Genomic DNA, 22,876 nt, shown 5'->3' with positions numbered 1-22,876 from the left:
CAAGTTGGATTCAGAGTTTATTTGGAATAAGAAAAGGTTTATTGTTTACTTTAGACTCATTTGGAGATGTCACCAGACTGTCCTTCATGGCTGAATATGGAATAATTTTCTTGTAAACCTGCCTCATTGACAGCCCTCACTCACACTCCTCTTCCTTTTGCATTTTCCCCTTACCGTAAAAACATTTTAGTTAGATCCATTTTACATATTTGGAATAAATTTTGACGCCACTTTGGCCTGCAGACATTTTCTTTTTCAGCTCTAATATCAGCTTACCCTGTCTTTCATCTATCTCTGACTGATGGTGCATTCTCTGTGTATTGGGACATTCAGTGACTTGTATAGCAATAATTCATGTGAATCATTTTAACAGCTTACACAAAAGTTTTATTGCCAAGTACACTGGTATTTGTAGGTGTGTTCCCATAATTTAAGCCCCATTCAATAGACTCCTTCCTGACCCCACTTCGTCCCATGAAGGGGCTGATTTCAAATCTGTATAATCTGGTCTACTCCTTGCATCCATTGTCTCTAGATAACGTTAAAACTAACTTTAGAGGAGGAATGGGATGCCATTTTACAGTTATTCAAAATTCTGCACTGAACACATTTTACTAAATCAGGCTTTCCAAGATCTATGAGGTGGTTGATCCCACCTATGGGAGATGTCCTCAGGCTCCAGCTACTCATAGTCACATGTTTTGGTCATGCCCTTCTCTACATGGTTATATTTGGTTCAATTTCCATTTGTTGCGAGTCAAGTGGAACCAGTAGCTCTGACAGCATTGTTTTGCCCCATAACCTTTCGCTTCTAAAACACAAAGCAGATTTGCTAGCATTTGTCACATTAATAGCTACAGTTGATTTTGTTGAGGTAGAAGTGTTCTGTTCCCCCTTCTCATTCCTCATGGATTAAGGATACTGGTGTCTTTTGTTAAAGTTGAACAGATAAGGTATACTCTTAATGATTCATTACATAAGTTCAGTTAGCTGTGCAGTCCTTTTTTGGACATTTTCAGATGTTGGGGTTTGAAACCATTCCTGATTGACTGTTAATTGTTATTACATTTAAAAAAAAAAATTGCCTTGGTGGATTTGGAAAGTTTATGTCTCTTTTTTTATATAATGACAATTGCAATCTGGTTTCATTTAACATTTGCCGACCATTGGGTTTGACTGTTGCTGTACATAATGTTTATTAGGTTTTTTGGGAGGGGGGGTGTATTTTTTATAAAATATATATTTTATATATTTATATATTTATATATATTTATAAAAACACACACATAAAATATTACCAAAAAAAAAAACCAAAGGCTCCTAACAAACATTATGTACAGCAACAGTCAAACCCAATATAAATGCACCTGTGAATTTCCTATGTCATTTAAAAATGTAATAAAAAATTCACATAAATATGTTTTTCATAATCACTGTCACACACTAGTTTTAACAATCCACATGTACAGTACAAAATTGAAAAAGTACAGAGAAATTCACTGCCCAAGTAAATATGGAAAAAAAGAAGGATCATGGTGTACAAATGAAAGGATCATGATGTACAGAATGTTATACAAACATGCTGAGATACATGGCTTCAGTCCTGATGATATCACACAAAAATAAAATCCTTACTAGAAGTTCTGAATCATACTGGTGTCTGTCAGTGCTGGGATAACTCTTGCGGAATGTTTTAGAGAGAAAGACACACCTTCTGATAAATACATTTAACACTTAAACAAACTATATTCCACATATGAATACATGAATACATGTACAAAGGTAGATTCAATAAGTTACAGTAAGTTCAATAAATTACACTCAATAGCTACAAAAGATTAAAATAAAATGTCTGTGAGAATGTTTTCATTTAAAAAAACTGACCCAAAAGAGTCCCAAATAAGAAATCTTTGTTGACTGGGACTGAAAGTGGCACTGTAGATGTATTAAGAGTCTCAGTGGTGTTAGAGAGCAAAAAGTTCACAAATGTTTGTGTCTATTTACTTCTTGAAAACATATGAATGATGTGATGTTACTGAATGCACCCAATTGGCTTTCTCAATGATCTCAATGTTCTTGCCTTTTAGGCTATATTTATCTGAGTTACTTTAAAAATGTTAAAGTAACTCAGGTCAGTGGTTGGCCAAGTGGGTAAGGAAACAGACCCGTAATCAGAAGATTGCCCACTGCTCACCAAGGGTGATGGTTAAAATCAGAGTACTAATTTTGCTGTGTGCACCATGTGCTGTGCTGTGTTTCACAATGACAATCACTTCACTTTCACTTAAAATGTTATTACTGTGTTTTCTATAAATTTTTCATATATTACAGGCTCTGAGGAGTATCTATTTGAGATGTTGCTTTGGAGTGAACTTAGACTACAATACAAGGAATTGGTTAAGTTCAATTTTGTTGCCTCTGTCCCTGATAGTCCAGGTTAATGCGGTCAAAATGTCTTATTTTCCCCAAATTGTCTTAATTTTTTTCAGTGCATACCTGCATTTCTTCCTCAAGTTGGATTCAGAGTTTATTTGGAATAAGAAAAGGTTTATTGTTTACTTTAGACTCATTTGGAGATGTCACCAGACTGTCCTTCATGGCTGAATATGGAATAATTTTCTTGTAAACCTGCCTCATTGACAGCCCTCACTCACACTCCTCTTCCTTTTGCATTTTCCCCTTACCGTAAAAACATTTTAGTTAGATCCATTTTACATATTTGGAATAAATTTTGACGCCACTTTGGCCTGCAGACATTTTCTTTTTCAGCTCTAATATCAGCTTACCCTGTCTTTCATCTATCTCTGACTGATGGTGCATTCTCTGTGTATTGGGACATTCAGTGACTTGTATAGCAATAATTCATGTGAATCATTTTAACAGCTTACACAAAAGTTTTATTGCCAAGTACACTGGTATTTGTAGGTGTGTTCCCATAATTTAAGCCCCATTCAATAGACTCCTTCCTGACCCCACTTTGTCCCATGAAGGGGCTGATTTCAAATCTGTATAATCTGGTCTACTCCTTGCACCCATTGTCTCTAGATAACGTTAAAACTAACTTTAGAGGAGGAATGGGATGCCATTTTAAAGTTATTCAAAGTTCTGCACTGAACACATTTTACTAAAGTCAGGCTTTCCAAGATCTATGAGGTGGTTGATCCCACCTATGGGAGATGTCCTCAGGCTCCAGCTACTCATAGTCACATGTTTTGGTCATGCCCTTCTCTACATGGTTATATTTGGTTCAATTTCCATTTGTTGCGAGTCAAGTGGAACCAGTAGCTCTGACAGCATTGTTTTGCCCCATAACCTTTCGCTTCTAAAACACAAAGCAGATTTGATAGCATTTGTCACATTAATAGCTACAGTTGATTTTGTTGAGGTAGAAGTGTTCTGTTCCCCCTTCTCATTCCTCATGGATTAAGGATACTGGTGTCTTTTGTTAAAGTTGAACAGATAAGGTATACTCTTAATGATTCATTACATAAGTTCAGTTAGCTGTGCAGTCCTTTTTTGGACATGTTCAGAAGTTGGGGTTTGAAACCATTCCTGATTGACTGTTAATTGTTATTATATAAAAAAAAAAAATTGCCTTGGTGGATTTGGAAAGTTTATGTCTCTTTTTGTATATAATGACAATTGCAATCTGGTTTCATTTAACATTTGCCGACCATTGGGTTTGACTGTTGCTGTACATAATGTTTATTAGGTTTTTTGGGAGGGGGGGGTGTATTTTTTATAAAATATATTTTTTATATATTTATATATATATATATATTTATAAAAACACACACATAAAATATTACCAAAAAAAAAAAAAAACAAAGGCTCCTAACAAACATTATGTACAGCAACAGTCAAACCCAATATAAATGCACCTGTGAATTTCCTATGTCATTTAAAAATGTAATAAAAAATTCACATAAATATGTTTTTCATAATCACTGTCACACACTAGTTTTAACAATCCACATGTACAGTACAAAATTGAAAAAGTACAGAGAAATTCACTGCCCAAGTAAATATGGAAAAAAAGAAGGATCATGGTGTACAAACGAAAGGATCATGATGTACAGAATGTTATACAAACATGCTGAGATACATGGCTTCAGTCCTGATGATATCACACAAAAATAAAATCCTTACTAGAAGTTCTGAATCATACTGGTGTCTGTCAGTGCTGGGATAACTCTTGCGGAATGTTTTAGAGAGAAAGACACACCTTCTGATACATACATTTAACACTTAAACAAACTATATTCCACATATGAATACATGAATACATGAACAAAGGTAGATTCAATAAGTTACAGTAAGTTCAATAAATTACACTCAATAGCTACAAAAGTTTAAAATAAAATGTCTGTGAGAATGTTTTCATTTAAAAAAACTGACCCAAAAGAGTCCCAAATAAGAAATCTTTGTTGACTGGGACTGAAAGTGGCACTGTAGATGTATTAAGAGTCTCAGTGGTGTTAGAGAGCAAAAAGTTCACAAATGTTTGTGTCTATTTACTTCTTGAAAACATATGAATGATGTGATGTTACTGAATGCACCCTGTTACAGTACAGCCCTATTGTGTGTTTGAGTGCATGTTTAGATCTGTATTTTAATGGCATTAATCATTTAACATGTATTGGTGCAGAAAATTACTTTATAAAACAATCAAGTCATTAATTTGGCACATTTTTTATCAATAGTCTTGCACTATTGATGTACCTAATTACTGTTACCAGTGCTTCAGTTGACCTTTCATTTGAGGCTATCTAAAACAATAATTGTTTTGGAGACCATGAGAGGCTAAGACAATGTCAAATTTATGTGCCTTGTTTACTAAGATACCTTGCTCATCTCACAACTATATAACACTGATCTTCTAATTATTTCTATTCACATTATTCATAGAATCATCAGGAACTTTTTCATTAGTCCCAAGCGTACTTTCATCCCATCAAAAGCTACCTGAAAATAACCTTTTATCACCTTTTTTGCCACAAAATAACAAAAGTTCTTCCTTGTGCTAAAATTTGTATTTTTATGGATGTGGGTTTCGCAATTGATTCCTACTTATTTATACACCTCAAGAGGAGCAGAAGAGGTAATCCATTCTGAAGGGTGAGGTCACCAGTAAAATGACCGAGACAGGAAATTAGTGGCAGTGTTAAGCCATCCTGCTCTGTCTTCGCTGGTGCCCACATGGCTGACAGCCCGGTCTGCCTCAACAGATGGGCTCTCGTCTTCAGGTAGGTAGTCCGGCAAGCTCACCTTCTGGTCCACAGGCACACCATCCTCTGAATCAAAGGGGATTAACACCTGCAGGACACACACAGCAGAGATGTGAGGGATCACACAGTCCTGGATTTAAGCCTGGATTTGAATTCATGACTTCCTGTAGAACGTAGACTGTGTGCAGTTGGAAGGTAGTAAGCGATGTCATTATATCTCTATAAAACTGTGTATATACTATGCCAATTAACAACTCATAATTATAAGATAATCTTAAATTCTGTCAATACAATGAAGTACTAAACATAAAGCTGCATAAATTAAATTAAATTGTTAAATTTAACACTGTATTTTATGTCTTATCTATAGCCTAGATATAAAAAAGCCCTCTGTTATGTAATGTTGGCAGAATAATGATAATATCACAATATATAAGCATCTTTGATCTGAACTTTAGATGTACATGCTGCAGCACCTCTCACACATGCGGGGGAAGAGACTTTAACTTCTTATCCTGGAATCCAAAATGATTCGAAAACACAAAGATTTCTGAAAACGAACTGGTTAAAAGTAAGAGTCTAAATTAACTTGAAATAAGCGTACAAATTTAATCCTAACTGGGAGCATTTGGTGGGACATTGCCGCCAAATTTCACCCCCTTCCTGGCTCAATGTTTATAACCACCCATGAATCAAGGTTTTGGCCATCACCTGCTAAACCACAGACAAATGACTACTGAGAGGTGAAAAGGATCTTAGTGAACTCTGACCTCAGAACCATCCTCTGCCTTGACCACCTGCTGCGCTCTCAAGACCTTAGTGGTGGCTATGGCATTGGCCAGAGTCTAAGCAGGAAGAAAACAGAGACAGACAAACAAGACATATTTAGGAGTCCTTGGAATAATTCTTTCTACAATCATGTAATAATACTCAAGATTTCATGCTATAAGGAAAACAGTGGAGAGGAAATGCTACATAACATATTATACTACTAGTTGTTCTTCAATTGTAGTTTATCTGGTAATATTTAAGGAATGGCTGGTGTGACAATAAAGAAGCTTACATTTTTTAGCTGTATACTCAGGTAACACGTAAATGTTGCTAAGTAACAGAATCGTTCAGCTAGGTAGGTAGAAGAATACTGCCTATTTATGATGCCCTGGCTGATAAAGCAGGGGAAACAATAGAACAGTGCTCACAACTCACATGAGAGCTTCCATAAAAGCCTCCCCTGACATATTTAGCGGAATTAAAAATGTCAATATTTAATATTTAAGAAAAATTTATAAAAATGTCAGTATATTTATACAGACAGGTAAGAGGGTTAAAACATGCTATAATCTTGCCCTACTGCCCTTTCCTAAATTGTATGTTTTTATGAACCCTTTTTTTATTGCACTGCAAAAAGTCCCATTTCAGCCTTCCGTGTGTACCGTGCACATGGCTGATCTGACAAACTTTTTATCATGATCCTCCTAGAATGCCTCTCAGCCAGTCACAACATGTTTCAAAATAGCTCTTCTTATCCCATAACCCTGAATCGACATCAGTCAACAGATAATTGAATAAAGGAATAGCAGACAGTTTTATTGCACCAGAGGAGGCTTTTGCTGGCTGCTATGAGTGATAACAAGAAGAACTTGTTTAGACTGGCTTTGTCTCCAGGACGTCTTCCTCCAGGTAGAAGTATGTAATAGTTTTTTTACTGATTCATAATAATTATGAAAAAAACTTATTATAAGCTGCTGTGGTGAAAAGCACTAAAAAAAAAAAAAAAACACACAAAAATTATGGAATATAGAAACAAAAAAATACCCCGTCCTGGGTGTGTCCACACCCTACACCCTCTGTACCTGAATAGATAACCATTATCCAGCTCTGGATTATTATAGACAGGAAAAACAGACCACGTGTTTGTATACCCATAGAAAAACCCAGGATCTACATCATCTTATTATATACACACACACACACACACACACACACACACATACATACACACACACACACACATATATATGTGTTTGTGTGTGTGTTTGTGTGTGTGTGTGTGTGTGTGTATATATATATATATATATATATATATATATATATATATATATAAATGTATAAAATATGATGATGTAGATCCTGTGTTTCATGTCAATTTCAACAAGTATGTAGCCTTACCTCTGCCGTGAGGTCAGAACGAATCCTGACAATGCATCTTTTTACTGCCATTTGGAAAGTGAAGCTAATCACTCCTCTGACCTTTAACAGTGCTTCTTCACAAAGGCTCCTTAAGTTCTGTGAACACACACAGGCACATGTTACACACAAATTCAAATTTTATTTGTCACATACACAGTCACACGCGGTATGATATGCAGTGAAATGCTTTAGCGACTGCTATAGACCACAGTATTGCAAATATTGCAAGTATACACAGCACACACCCCAGCACCTTGAGGCACAAGGCCAGACCACACCAAACATCCACATGCAAACAAGTCACACAGGGCTCACACATTATATACTTTAAAAGTAACCTTGATAAAAACACAGATGATTTTTATCCAGGTTAGAGTTGTGTAGCAACATAAAACCAAGGCCCAACAATCTCACATAGGTAAGTCATGTGCATACATATAAAAGTGTACACAAGGTACATGGTTACCCTCACCCTGTCTGTTGTACTGACCGAGTCGTCCAGGCCATCGATGTGCAGGATAACAGTTTTTGCACGTTTGTTGGTGTTGCCCACAAAGAACCGGGTCTTGCGTCTGACAGATGCCGCTGCCTCTTCCCCGCGTTCCTCCTCCTCACTCACACACATCTGCAAGATCTCGTGCACCTCACTGGCCAGCTGCTTGGTCTCCACTGGGGTTGTTGTCCTGTCAACCAATGAAGTTCAGAAAATACAGAGATGATATTGTTTAGGTTTTAAAGAGTATCTAATTGCGATTTATTTGACAGATATTGCAATTTGATTTGAGAATTCAGTATTTACTACACTAAATTCAAATTCAAATTTTATTTGTCACATACACAGTCATATGCAGTGAAATGCTTTTGCAACTGCTATAGACCACAATAATGCAAATATTGCAAGTATTCAAGAGAACTATGTATAATACTATGTGTATTAAAAACTGTAGCCGTATCCATATATTGAAATATGAATTACACTATACTGCACTATAAATAGCATACTGCAAGTTGAGTGTCCTTGCTTGCATATAAGTGGGCGTGGCTTTAACTTGGGACACATCTGATTGGTGAGCATGATTGTCTATCACACAGGGATTTCAATGCAATGTGATTAACTGTCATGGAACCTGTTGGACCCCTCAGCCAGTGTGGCGGGGTGACGGCCCACAACACCGTCACTGTAGCTGCATCCCCAACGCCGCTGAGTGGTCACCAATGCTCCGGTCTCTCATTCATTGATGTCTCCAGCCTACTCTGCATGTCTGTTAATGCGTCTTCCCACAGCAACCCTGACATTAAGCAGGGTTTAAGAGTCTGTGGGCGCTAAAATAATTGCAGCCATTGCGGTTTTTAAAATATATAAATACACACTTTTAAGTTTAAAAAGCACACGGATGCTTTGCTCAGTGGAACTTTGGTATTTGGTATTGGCAAAGTTCCAATTACGGGTCCGGTTCTTTACTCGCTAGGCCATCCACTGCCCCAAATCACATTTATTTAAATCACGTCTTCGCTTAAAATTCATTAAATCGTTCAGCCCGAATGCTTTCCCTGCTGTTTATATCTGGTTTCTGTTTGTCTCTTTGTGTACTTTGAGTCCATGGTGAACTGGTTTTTAAACCAGAACCACTTATGACAACAATTAGGTTGATAGTACAATGCTCTGGATAAAGGTGTCTGCCAAATGCATAAATGTAAATGTAAAATGCAATTACACCATAACATGTTCAGTCACGAACTCTCTCTCTCACACACACACAAACACACACACTCACTTCTGTATGACATTCTGTAGGCTGAGCATCATTCCCAGCTCACTCTTCATCTTCTCCCTGTTGGCACGACATTCCGCCAAGTACCGCAGAGCCTACACACACACACACACACACACTCATATTTTGAACATGAGAAGACCCTGTGGACCTTATAAAGTAGGTATCCTCCGTGGGCACCTTCTTACTGACCCAACCTCCATTCCACACCACAAACCAGCCTTACCAGTAAGGCGGAGTAGACCACCTGTGGGCTGGGGTGGTCCAGGAACAGGATCAGGCCCGGCAGGCAGCCCTGGTCCTGCACGATCGCTCTCCTGTTCAGGGGGTCCGCCGCCAGGTCACGCAGGTGGGTCACCACGGCCAGCGCGTCCGGGTCCCTGCTCATTTCAGAGCGGAACAGGGTCCCATCCAGCACCTAGATCACTGCACGCAGACAGACATGTTGAATCAGTCAAGTCGTATGGAATTAACGTGTATTATTTATGGCCAGAGGGGGTTCGGCTCAGCCAATCAGATTCCAGGAACAAAACCGGCTGCCTTATTCGACTTAATGATCGTAGTGTACCGACATTAATGCGCTCTCTCCGGCGTTTCCAGCCTGGGAGTTTCAACTGTCGGTATATTTGGTCGTGGAGGCAGCAGATGGCGTCAAGTCACCATTTTCAGACGTTACTGAGCGTATGTATTCCTCGTTTACTGTTTTAAATGAACCAATACATTTACAATCGCAGGCCAGAACCGCCCGCCGTTTATTTTTGAAATAAGTGTCGAGAGTGCCGTTTTGCATCCTGGAAGATGTTACCAACCCAGCTCTCCGTGGACAACATCCCCGGCGTGTCTGCGCTGCCCTCTCTCCCTCCTCATATCCACAGCACACGGTCGCGGCGACTAAACACGCGCGGTCAGACGCTCCTTCTTCTGTCCAGCGGTGAACTTCGCCGCCGCTGGAGTTCTCTTTCTAGATGTGTGAATTATTGCACCAGGACGTGATGCCGTATTGTGGCATTTCAGCATCAGCAGCGGCGGTTAAGCGGCGCCGTCAAAGGCGCGTTCTGATGGAGGGCGTCATCCTGCGCACATGCTGCGCAGGACCCTGCTGTCCCACCCGCACCCGCGCGTTCTGATGGAGGGCGTCATCCTGCGCACATACTGCGCAGGACTCTGCTGTCCCACCCGCACCTGTTACAGTCCTCACTTCTCAGACGTGTTCAGTTTTTACCTTTTACCTTACCTTCCTGCCTGTCTGTCCTTTCATTACTCTTCTTAATATGAATAAACCCTCTCATTGACTGTTTTCACTGCATGTTATACTTGTATAACTGTGTACAGTACAGGCCAAAAGTCTGGACACACCTCATTCAATGTGTTTTCTTTATTTTCATGACCATTTATTCTCACTGAAGGCATCAAAACTATGAATGAACACATGTGGAGTTATGTACTTAACAAAAAGTTGAGACTTGGCCTCCACAGTCACCGGACCTGAACCCAGTTGAGATGGTTTGGGGTGAGCTGGACCGCAGAGTGAAGGCAAAGGGGCCAACAAGTGCTAAACTCCTTCAAGACTGTTTGATAAATGCTGTAAATGTAATGGTTTTCCGACACCCTTATCCAGAGCGACTTACAGTCAGTAGCTACAGGGACAGTCCCCCTCTCATCGAGAGAATGCCAAGAGTGTGCAAAGCAGTAATCAGAGCAAAGGGCGGCTATTTTGAAGAAACTAGAATATAAAACATGTTTTCGGTTATTTCACCTAGTGAAGTACATAACTCCACGTGTTCATTCATAGTTTTGATGCCTTCAGTGATAATCTACCAATGTAAATGATCATGAAAATAAAGAAAACACATTGAATGAGGTGTGTCCAGATTTTTCGCCTGTACTGTATATGACAGATTAACAACATTGAATCACTGACAGCAGTAAAACAATAGCAAAAAAAGGAGCGGACACATGTATGCCAGTTTGTATTTATTTATGAAAATGCAGCTGGAAAAAATATCAAAACACCACCTCGGCGAAGTCTTTACAAATACAGTTTGCCACAAATTCCTCCTGAAACTGTACAAATGTTTCATCGATACAAGTAATAAACAGGAGTATAAAATGTATTATTGCATTAATTTAGAAGGGAGTCTACAGTCTATTGGAATGTCTCAGTGGAAGACTTCTTACCAAAGATTTTGGTTTTGGTCTCATAATGGCTCTCATCTGTTCAGGCCAGCATCCAATGTAAACCCTTCATTTATGACTTTGGCAAATTTTGAAGGGGGGAGGCATCACAGTGGAGAAAGAAGACAACACTTAGCCCAAAACAGGCCACAGCCTTAAAAATTGAAATAATAATAAACCAAAGGCAAACCCTTGTTGCTATCTGAACTCTGTTTTAGTCAGCAAAACTACATTATAATAATCAATCAATCAAGCATTTTCAGTTTTTGCTTTGGCAATGCAGGTCTCTAACAGTCATAGTGCAACTCTGGGAAGTCAAAGACAAGAACGTAAGAAATCAACTTCCCGGTCCAATGCGCACAAACATCAGCAGAGCTTCAGACTGCAGCTGGTCTTTCCAGCTGAGAATTAAAGTGTTACGTTTTAGAATTATGAACTATGTTTCAGGTTTAAGGCGTCAGAGGTTCAGGTTAAGGATTAGAATGAAAGTTATGCTTGGCCATTAAATTGTTGTAACATGGCGGCTGCTCTATGTTTAAAGGCATTTTCTGAAGGCCATTGGAAAGAGCAGGAAGCACAAACACTGTAAACAGTCCTCCTGACACTACCGCACACATACTCACTCTCAGTATGTAATGTAGTGAATGTGGCTTTACAACTAGTTTTTCCAAAAGAAAACACTGCTTGAAAAATAAATAAGACATTTTTTTTAAAAGGGCAAAAAAATGTGAGGTAATCTATACGTAACTATGTTAAAGACGAAATAAATAAGAATAAATTAAATTAAAATAATGGGGAAAAAAGTAATTAGTGGTTTGCCACAGTGAAAGGTGTGTGCATGTGTGTTTGACTTTGAGTGTGCATATGTGTGTGTCACGTTCCTCGAGGTAAGACTTTGCAGCAGGTGGTCTGGGCATTATCCATCAGGTCCTCTTGGCCTGCGTTGCTCCAGTATTTCTTGTTTTGCTTCATGTATCCCAGCATGCAATGGGACAGGGGAGTGTCACAGAAACGTGCCCACTGCACAAACAGAGGTTCCACGACATAGGAAATAAAACCTGTATGAAGACAAAAATGAAACATTTCTTTGCAATTAAAAACATATGTTGTTACGAATATAGAAAAACTATGAATGCATCTTTACTCTTCTGGATGATGGCCACGGAGTTAGAGTGTCTGTCACAGAGAGGAGAGACATCATGTCTGTGTGCTCGCTCAACGTCACCTGGAGAGAAACAGTACAGATCAGCAGGGTCTGGAAAAACAGAACGATGTAGGCTTAGAGAAGGTTGTGTGTGCACCTTGTTGGAAGAACTCCTTGGTGACACAGTGGCTCCAACATGTGCTGAGTGAATTTGGTCTACAAGGATTGCAGATATCGGCACACTTGAGTGCCATCTATACACACACACATACAAACAAAGTGGCATTTAAAATACAAAAAGAATGATGCTTTTATAAATATCTGTGTGTGCATATATGCAGCTTGCCTGCAGTATGAATTGTCTGTGTTCCGGACTGCTCATGTTCAGGTCTTTTCGGTCCAGGTGAGCTTTGAATCTGCTCAGAAACTCATTCTGTCGACTAATGTCTGTTGCCAGGATCAGAGAACCCAAGCGTTCTTCCATACGATGCCTGTGGTACATTTGCCATTTATGCATGAAGTTATACAGGTAAGTAAGGAATACGAAACATGGCAAGCAAGGGAAAGAATGAAATATTGTGTACCTGTCTTCTATAGGCAGGTGAGACAGTAGTCCAGACTCTCTCAGGTGACTCAGAGCAGATTTCCAGTGATGATTCTCCAAAACAGAGTTCTTCTGTGCACATAGTAATGTACGCATTAGTTTCTGTTCTTACAGTAAAACAACAGATACAACTACTTTACTTTATTCTACAATCCTTAACAAAGGAAAACGACAGATCTTTCAGTTTACCAGAAAAAAAAAACCTGCCCTTGGTTGGAATGTAGTTTGACGTGACAGATTGAAGGTTATTCTGACGCAGATGCTGGTTTCATGGGCGGGCTTACCTGGTATAGAGATGCCAGGAAGTGATCGTTTTTCAAGAGAAAATTCTGATTGACACCTGGGTGTTCAAGGTCATGAGTAGCAGCTGCCAACAACGCCAACAAAATGTCCCAAGAAGTGAGAGACTCAGAGAGCTGGGGACACACACACAAAAAACACGACTCCAGAAGGATTCCACCAAGGATGAAAGAAAGGATTTCAGAAAATGTTGTTTCACCCCGGCACCTTTGGCTCTTGTAAGTAGCAGTACATTGCCTGAGTGACGTCAGCTGCATGAAGTGAGTTGTGATACGGGTTCCTGCTGCGGTAGCCTTCCTGGATCCTTACTGTATGGACAACAATACTTCAGCATTAATAATACAGGCATATACTTGGTTACAGGATTTACTAGGGGATGTCACACTTAATCACTAGAGGTTAATATATATGGCTGTGAGTCTGGTGACGCCATCAGTTCTTTACTGCCCAGGTCAGAGGAAACAGGCATAAATACAGTTCTGGAAATAACGCAGCCATTTTATAAATGGTAGACAGTATTATAAAAAATCTGAGCATACAGTGAATCTGGAAAGTATTCACAGCACATCACTTTTTCTAATTTTTTTATGTTATACCTTGTTCCAACATTGATTAAATGCATTTTTCCTCAAATTTCTACACACAAAACCCCATAATGACAATGTTAAATCACATGTATTCACAGCCTTCACTCAATACTTTGTCGATGCACATTTGGCAGCAATTACAGCCTTAAAGGTCCCTGATTATGACATTTAACATTAATACGAGTTCCCCAAGCCTGTCTATGGTCCTGCAGTGGCGAAATATATACATTTACAGCCTTTATCAGACGCCCTTATCCAGAGCGACTTACATTCAGTAGTTACAGGGACAGTCCCCCCTGGAGTAACTTAGGGTTAAGTGTCTTGCTCAGGGACACAATGGTAGTAAGTGGGATTTGAACCTGGGTCTTCTGGTTCATGGCTGCTACCACCACCCGGTATAAAGTGTGCTTTGGTTATTCTGCTTTGCCGCTCAGAGAACGGCAGCTCAGACGATCGAATCTGGGATGTCTCCCCTAATGTCGTCATAAGGGGAAAAGTTACCTCCCCCTTTTCATGCTTTTTCTGCCCAGAGAATTTCCCACCCCTCCCCTAAAAAAGGAACTCCACCGACAGTCATGACTTGATAACATGCGAAGCATTGCATTTGCTCGGTGATTGGATGCACAAATGTTTTTTTTTTTGTTGGTTTGTCATGTGAGCAAAGGGTACATTTTTTTCTGGAAAAACAGACATGCCTTCCTGCTTGCACCAAACAGGAAATGCTGATGATGTAATTTCCGCAAATGCCCATCTTCCGTGAATCCCGTCTCTGAGATCTACAGACAATTCCTTTGACTTCATGCTTAGTTTGTGCTCTGACATGAACCGTCCACTGTGGGGCCTTACGTAGACGGTGTGTGTCTTTCCAAATCACGTGAGTTTTTTCAACAGGTGGACTCCAATTAAGATGCAGAAACATCTCAAGGATGATCAGGGCAAACAGGATGCACCTGAGCTCAACGGCTGTGAATACTTATGTACATGTGCTTTCTCAGTTTTTGTATTTTTAATAAATTTGCCAAAACCTCAAATAAATGTTTCCACGACATGACAAAATGTGGAAAATGTGATGCACTTTCTGGATGCACTGTACTTTCTGGATGCACTGTATAGCACTGCTTGACCAATAAAAGATTGACCAAGCAGCGAGTGTTTTAATCCAAATGGGCAAGTCAGTGTTCATACCTAAAAAACTGTGCAGTCTGAGTGGATCCAGCCCAAATAGTTCAATGAGGCCATATTTACAGAAGAGCTCTAGCGTCAAACACACCAGGGATTCTCCTACACACATACACAAAGTAGAATCAGACAAGGGTGATTATAAAAGCATTTAACAAACACAAACAGGCATCGCTGTTTGTTAGACATCATACCATTTGTGAGTCGATCAAATAAAAAAATGTCAAAGTTCCATGTTCCCACTCTCTGAAGCATACACTGAAAGAGACAATGACACATTTTAATACAGATCTTAAGATTCAAATAAGCCATGTCGGTTGATATGCATACCTTGGCTTGACCATAGTACACCTGGTCTAACAAGTGGAGGTGGCGGAAGGTCAGAGTTCCATGGAAACTTCTGGAACACTGGAGATACATCTGGAGGCTGAGCTTGCTGCGCTGCTTACGATTGCTTGCATGATCCTCAGATTCGCCGGCTGGTACGGAATATGAGCAAATACAAATATCAAATAAAGAAAAGCAAAACCACACATAGCATGACCTTGAAAACAGTACAGCTTATTTTATACCAGGATTTACACAACAGAAGACAGGTCAGATGACGCAATTTAGTTGAGTCATGCATGATTAGATAACAACTAATACTGAATATTTTAATTCATATCCAGAAGACATACTTGATGTTTTATTGGCAAACATGTCCTATCTTTTACAGTGTTGTCAAACTATAATTCTGTTCAGGAAAACCTGAGATATCTTAAAAAGATAAAACTGTTCCTTGAAAATTCATTAAGCTTACTATCTATTATTCTATCATTTATTGGTATGTGTTTGGACCAGGGTTAATAAAATTCCAACTGTAATATACCTATAATGTGAGCTGAATGAAGGCTTCTGGTCCACAGTTACCTGGCTACCAAAGTTGCTGATCTGACATAAAGTAGTGATGAGTCTTTTATGTGTGCAGAACAAAAAAATAGAAAATGTTCCAGGGGTAATAAAAACGCTTGTTTCAGCCCAATATAAAACAAGCAACATGCAGTAATGGTTCATTTACAAACATGGAGTAACTAGTCTTAGATCCCTCTATGACAGAATCATTACTCAAGCAGTCCATATCAAGTTATGGTCAGCTGACTTCTTGGCAAACACACGAAAGTACAGCATTTCCAGTTATAATGCAATGAGGTCTGCAGAGTAAGCAATGACAAATGTCTGCAAGCTGCTGTTAGATGATCTGGGTGACCTGGCTGGAACAATCATGTTGCCAGGGTAGCGGGGCGGGGATTTTAAAAACTTTTACTGGAAGTCAGTGTAATATGAATCCTCTCATTTCTGTGTTAAGAACTTCCAGGTTTTCGACAGACATTTTTGGGAGGTCAGTTACTCTAATTCTAAGTCTAGATACACTAGCACATCACACTTTTTCCACTGTCAGTGGCCAGCTTGTCCCAGACCTTGAGATAATATAGAAGTGACAGTATGATGCACTGCAAGCATTGCTGATATGTGGATAAAAAAAACAGCTCAGAAAGGAAGAATTGCTTTTTGTACCATTGAAAGATGGTCATTCTTAATATTATGTGGATGTGGGTGTTAATGTTGTAAACAAAACATTCTCAGATACTAATTGATACTACAATTTAGTATTTATTTCAATATCAATTAGCACTGGTAACGATACCCAGTTTTGCATCTGCTGGTTCACTGAAATTAACAATTTTCCTCCCCCGGCTACCTTGAGGACTGAATGCTTAACATGTTAACAATGTTTAATGTGAATTATACATGAAGGTAATGTTGTTGTTCAAACTTAATATGAATTGTGTAATTGCATTACTGTTGAACTTATAGTTTTATAATTAGCAAAACGCACAGCACGCATATATTGTTCACTTCTGCAGCAGTTTGGGTCAAAAACATTAAAATATATTTATTTCATTTATTCATTAATGAATTTATTTATAATTTCTTTACATAGTGTACAATATATATGTGTATATGTTTATTTCTTTAGTGTTTATTTAATAAAATAATTAATTAAAATGGCCTGTGTTTTTTGTCCACCTGTAGTATTAAAAAAATTGTATCCGAAATAAAGTACCACCATTAATATCGGATCAAGTTTGAAATTTCAGTATCGTGACGAGCCTAGGTTGGGTGTGTGTGTGTGTGTGCGCGCATCACTCATACTCACAGTGTAAACTTCTGAAGTCGACACAGAGGTGTGAAGTAGATCCTCGTATCTCTGATCTGAAATTCCCCAATCTCACATCTACAGACACACATACATATAATACATGAGATAAAATCAGAAGTGCTTGGTTATGAAGCGTTTGTGTGTCATACCCAGCATGCGGATGTAAAGGGCTGTCTGGTCGATGCTGTCATATGAGATGGCTCCTCGTCTCTGCAGAGAACACACACACACACATTTTCCCAGTTCATGCATTGGCGGGCTGTTTTGATGTGTTGAGTGTGTGCACTGTATCCACAACAATAACTGCCCATCATTCAGAGGGCCACCGATGAGTATGTGGTGTGACAAGTGACCCACATGTGCAGTGAAGTTGAACACTGCTCACGTGCCGGTTCAGACCCAGTTTCTTTAATTGGTACTGTACAGCACCCGGCCAATACTGATTACTGACAAACGTGCCATATTTGACCAAATTCATGGACAACCTCAAAACACATTGCACAGTAATGCATTCTGATAACAATAACTCACAAACATAGAATGTAATGGATGGATGGGGGCTGTTTGTATAAGATCAGCAACTCACTCGCCACCCAACTGTTGTGACTGATGCTAACATTGTAACCGACGGGTCTCACGTTTCTCAGGTGAGTTCACCACATCAGCATGAGGAATACTGATTTACCATTTACAGTAAACACACAGATACTTCCACCCTTTTTAAAAGAACAATTAAATATTTGGACAGTTCCTCCTTTGGTGGTCACGTTTTGTTCTCCGCACAGCGCCCAAAACAACGTGTGACTTTCCACATCCTCCCTACAGTGTACTCATGCAAATAGATTAATCACTCATGCACACACACCCACCCACCCACACAATAACACACACTAACTGCTGGACTACTGGACCAATTGCACATGCAGGCAACACACAAACAACCTACATCCTCATGGTATACATTCAAACCACCACAACCAAAGAAAACCCACACGGGGACCTCCCTCTTCACTGTGTGAGGGTTTGGATTAACCCTGTTTATGCATGCCACATGCGTTTTCCCTCCCGCGCGAAGCGCAGCACACTAAAGGCATAGTGCCTTATAAGGCCAGGCTTTGAATTTTACAGTGACCATAAAAAAAACCCACTCTCACAGCTCCGATATTCCAATCAGCTCGGGCCTTTTGTGATGGTCTTTGACGAGCTGTCATGGGCTAAATGCTTCGATTGACGCACAAGCACCCCACCCAGCACAGACAAAAACAAATACACATTGAGAAAGAACACACAGAGTGGCTTAAGACAAGTCACATTCCTGCATTCTTTACAGAGGATTAACAGGTTCTGCACACTGACTAATGATGGCAACGTTCATGCTGCTTCCTTCACTTCACACACTTTTTAAGTAACATTGCATGGGGAGGGGGTTGGGGGTTGGTTCAAAAAGAGCTTCCTGCTCAGCTGTGTGTGTGTGTGTGTGTGTGTGTGTGAAGCATAGCAGGTCAAATCAGATGCAAATACACAACACATGCAAACTCTCATACCTGATACTCAAAACAGACACATGCCCCTCAGCCACACTGTCTTTTGCAGTGGACGCCACAGACACAATGAACCAGCTGCAGCAGCCCAGGTTTTTTGTGTATTTGGTAATGTATTTCAGTGTAAGCATCCCAGGTCACACACATCTCTTAATTTGTCTGTTCCCTCGGACTTCCCTTTAAAGTCTTTAAATGGGTCTTCACATATACACAAAACTGTAGGCCTGCACTCACACCTAGCTGTGAAAGGTTCCATCTGATAAGCAGCACAACACAAAAGAGGCCTTTCTGCACACATACCCCATCCTGCAAAGAGATCACCTCATGTCAAATGATAGATCTGAGTTTGAGATGTGTACAAAGGAAGCATTAAAAGTTCTTAAAACCTCAGGCATACTATATGTTCCTGTTATTCTTTAATATTACACGGCCATGTAATGAAAATTAAAATATAACTTGTTTTTAGAACATTTTCACAAACCCAAAATTTCTTTTGGCAGGCTCTCCAAATGCTCACCCCTGTTTTGCAGTGTCATGTACTCATTAACACATTATGATGCAAAAATTAATTCAAAACAGCACCCACTACATTTAGGGCTTCCATGGTGTGTCAACACTGGGTGATCTGACATGAAGTAACCCTTGCAGGTCTTGATGGAACTAATATGCAAGACCCGTTCTCGCACATTCAACACACATATGTTGAGTGATACTGAGGTATGCCATAATGTAAGCAGATACTGTGTAACATAAACAGGCCTGCTCTGCGTAAAAGTCAACAGCCATCCCTCACACAGGTACCCTACCCTCGCAGCAGTAACGCACTGGCCGCCAAATGCAGCAAATGGGGGTGACATTTAATGCACAGAAGATAATTAATAATATTGATTATAGCGCAATATCAAAAGCAGCCGATAAAGCATTGCAAAAAACTTGTTCATTATGATAGCGCATTATTGATCTAGCTTGGGGTAATATTGATAATATTGTATATTGATAAATACCCATTTCATCCGAATCCTGGTGTCGATTCATTGCATATTCCTGTACATTATGCACAAGTTGGAAGAAAGCGGGCTTTCCAGACTCCTCGATTCTATGCTATTATTGCAAATAGTTTCACCAAAAATGAGTGAATGAAAACGTCAGAAACGCATGTGGGGTGCGCCTCACCTTTGACAGCTGCCTGGGCGAGCGCCCCCCGAACAGGCACGAGCTGGAGGTCAGGCTGATCGCGCCTCGGCGGCTCAGCACGTGCTTGGGGACCGCTCGGTCCAACGCGAGCACCGGAAGCTGGTAGCACACTTCCATCCTCGGACGCGAGGCCGAGTCCGGAGCGGGGCGGCGGGGCTGAGTTCAGCGCGTCTAACCCGGGACAAAATCCATCAAAGGAAGCCTTCGAGTGAGACAGAAACAGGACGGAGGGGGGAGAAAAAAAAACTAAATTTACCCCCTGGACAGACGGGACATCAATCCCGAATGCAGCCCGGTTCTTTGTCTCCGCGGAACTATGCCGCTTCTCTTCCGCCGTGTCGAGGGTCTAGTGGTAAAAACACATACACCCGGGCCTAAATCGGGCGACGGCTCTGGCTTGTCGGCATCGGAATGATGAGAGAGCCCCGAACGTGGATGAGAAAAGGCGCAGTCTGGCCGCTGGTGCTGGAGCGATGCGCCGAGAGAAACGAGGAAGCAGAGGCTGCGGTATTGTCGCTCCGGCCCGGCACGCAGGGAGCATAGAAGAAAAAGAACATTCCTCACGAAGACACGGGGACTCCTCCGGGATTACCGGTCGCATCCATGTACGCGCCCCGGGCTTGCGGTTGTCCGTGAGAGAGCGTGACCGGCTCGGGTCGTGATTCGCAGCGGCTAAGCTAACGCTCCCTTCAACCGCGCCGCGCTTTTGTCGGAACGCGCGACGCCCGTGCTGCCTGCGGGAAGCACGGCGACAGCCTGCATGTGTACGAACGCACAGCCGCCGAGACTTGCGTGTTATTACACGGGATGGAAGAAGAACGGCGTACCGGTTCGCGGCGTCCGCCTATCGCTCCCAGCCCCCTTCCGAAACACAACTAGAAAGGCGGGGCCCAGGCTAGCACACCGCGGGTCACGTTCCGTTTGGGCCAATAGAGTCACGCTGCGCAATGTGACGCGGCGTCTGATTGGATTTCGAACCAACCTCTTCGTGGTAGCGGCACGTTGATTGGGCTGAGCGAGCTTCCGTCATGCGCATTCACGCTGGAAGGGGTGCGTGTTGGGCAAAGAAAGAACAGACCTTGCTTGTCTGCGGACCAATGTAACCTGTGGGCTATGTGTGCATGTTTTTAAATATTACATAATGACGGTCAACCAGCAATTTTAAATAACCGAAAATTATCACGAGGTCATATTTGTCGCGAAGCATTGTAGGGAATTATAGATCTGTACTTGCACGTACTCACGTGCTTAAGACCGCTTATTAACTTGCAAATAATGGCATGACAGTGAACTAACTGTAATGACTAGCCTGACTACACCCATACGCACACCCACTCCTGCACACTTGAAATAATCCAAATGCCCAAAATGTAAATTACATTGCAGAGCATGTGTTTCAGTTTATATTGTCAAATCATGAAAAAAAATCCTTACGTGCCATTAACTATCTTGAGATTTGAGAAGATAATTTATTTCACACTCACGACCAATACAAAACACACACAAAAGTGTCGGTTCTGCAATACATATAGACACCAGGTGGCGATGTTTCATTGTTTTCTTATTCCGGAATAAATCGACCCGATCAAGTGACCTGGGAGTCTTTTAAGACGTTTCTTACAGTTTTAGACGATGGATATGTTACCACTGACATATACATATACATTAATGTTTTTAATTATTTTATTTTATTAAATGTATGCATTTAACCCTTTGTCTAAGCATTGTGTCTCGGGTGTACAATATACTATAACGTTAAATCACAATTTAGTGTATTTATCTGTTCTGGGTTCCATTGTGTCGTGTACGTAATAAATTATAGATTATTTATATTTTACTTGTGACATTTACTTGTGACTGCTATCTAATTGCAAAACACGTTCCATCCTTCACACAAGCACACACACAAGACACACACGCAATCAAATAGACGCTAGAGTAAATTTATTCCCAATGACCTGCCAAATCCACCACTGCTGTATTTAATGCTACAAAATATGCGCCCTTGCACAATAAAGATACTTAGACCCAGGATATCTTATTACACCAGCAGCCCACTTGGCTCTACAAGTGATCAAGCAGTGTGATCATGTAATGTTCCATTCATCAGCAGGTCTGAGTGGTCATTAATTAATTCAGTTGCTTGTTCAATCATCAGCAACCTATGAATGCAATACAATCAGGCATGGAAAGGGCAATGGATTTACATATGATTGACAGGTCTGCTCCTTGTACTGTATGGCACATGTCTATGACCATGACCTAGACATACAAATATTTATCAACAAAAAATAATAATTCGTACCCATGTTCTTAAGTATGTCAAAGTACAGATTTTGGCCATATTTCAGGTTGCATAAGATGCCTGTTTTATAGTCACCCAGAATTGTAGTTTCATCCACATAGCTAATTATGAATATTATGAATTCATAAGCATCTCTCTACAAGAGTCAACCTTATATGCACACACACACACACACACACATACACACACACACACACACACATATATACATATAATTTAACAATAATTTGATTATTTATCAAATCTGTTCTTCAAAAATATCAATAACAACCGTTCACTGACGAGAACGAATCGGATTCGTTCGATAAAAGAGTCGCTTGTTCCTGAACGACTCACCGCTAATCGGACGATTGCCGAAGCAGCTGGTCTGAACCCCGACTCGTGACACTTTCATATATGGTCACGTAAGCATGGCAACGCCTGACGTGCTCTCCAAAAGCGCTGCTAAAAACAG

At 40.4% G+C, this 22,876-nt stretch overlaps 2 protein-coding genes across 5 annotated transcripts; both read right to left on the bottom strand.

Moving 5' to 3' along the window:
- Nucleotides 1-3,836: 3,836 nt before the first annotated feature.
- LOC114788362 (armadillo repeat-containing protein 1-like) lies at nt 3,837-10,282 on the bottom strand. Of its 2 annotated transcripts, none has more exons than XM_028976860.1 (7): nt 10,000-10,282; nt 9,417-9,616; nt 9,194-9,285; nt 7,909-8,101; nt 7,398-7,514; nt 5,999-6,073; nt 3,837-5,316 (listed from the first exon to the last, which is right to left on the bottom strand). In XM_028976860.1, the coding sequence occupies exons 2-7, from the start codon at nt 9,576-9,578 to the stop codon at nt 5,125-5,127; spliced, it is 831 nt and encodes a 276-aa protein (XP_028832693.1). In that variant the 5' UTR covers nt 9,579-9,616; nt 10,000-10,282; the 3' UTR covers nt 3,837-5,124. The 2 variants fall into 2 exon arrangements, with proteins under 2 accessions (XP_028832693.1, XP_028832692.1); XM_028976859.1 differs by having other exon boundaries at nt 7,891-8,101; nt 10,000-10,281.
- Nucleotides 10,283-11,151: 869 nt separating this feature from the next.
- Nucleotides 11,152-20,988, bottom strand: LOC114789123 (high affinity cAMP-specific 3',5'-cyclic phosphodiesterase 7A-like). Of its 3 annotated transcripts, none has more exons than XM_028978233.1 (14): nt 20,945-20,988; nt 20,097-20,319; nt 17,532-17,592; nt 17,380-17,457; nt 15,510-15,658; nt 15,374-15,437; nt 15,186-15,281; nt 13,621-13,721; nt 13,398-13,529; nt 13,094-13,185; nt 12,856-13,000; nt 12,667-12,763; nt 12,510-12,590; nt 11,152-12,423 (listed from the first exon to the last, which is right to left on the bottom strand). In XM_028978233.1, the coding sequence occupies exons 2-14, from the start codon at nt 20,232-20,234 to the stop codon at nt 12,239-12,241; spliced, it is 1,419 nt and encodes a 472-aa protein (XP_028834066.1). In that variant the 5' UTR covers nt 20,235-20,319; nt 20,945-20,988; the 3' UTR covers nt 11,152-12,238. The 3 variants fall into 3 exon arrangements, with proteins under 3 accessions (XP_028834066.1, XP_028834065.1, XP_028834067.1); XM_028978232.1 differs by having other exon boundaries at nt 20,097-20,288; nt 20,374-20,982; XM_028978234.1 differs by having other exon boundaries at nt 13,094-13,182; nt 20,097-20,982.
- Nucleotides 20,989-22,876: the final 1,888 nt, after the last annotated feature.

The sequence above is a fragment of the Denticeps clupeoides genome, chromosome 4, assembly GCF_900700375.1.
Source record: "Denticeps clupeoides chromosome 4, fDenClu1.1, whole genome shotgun sequence".
NCBI lineage: Eukaryota > Metazoa > Chordata > Actinopteri > Clupeiformes > Denticipitidae > Denticeps > Denticeps clupeoides.
This window is presented reverse-complemented; position numbering and strand designations above follow the sequence as displayed.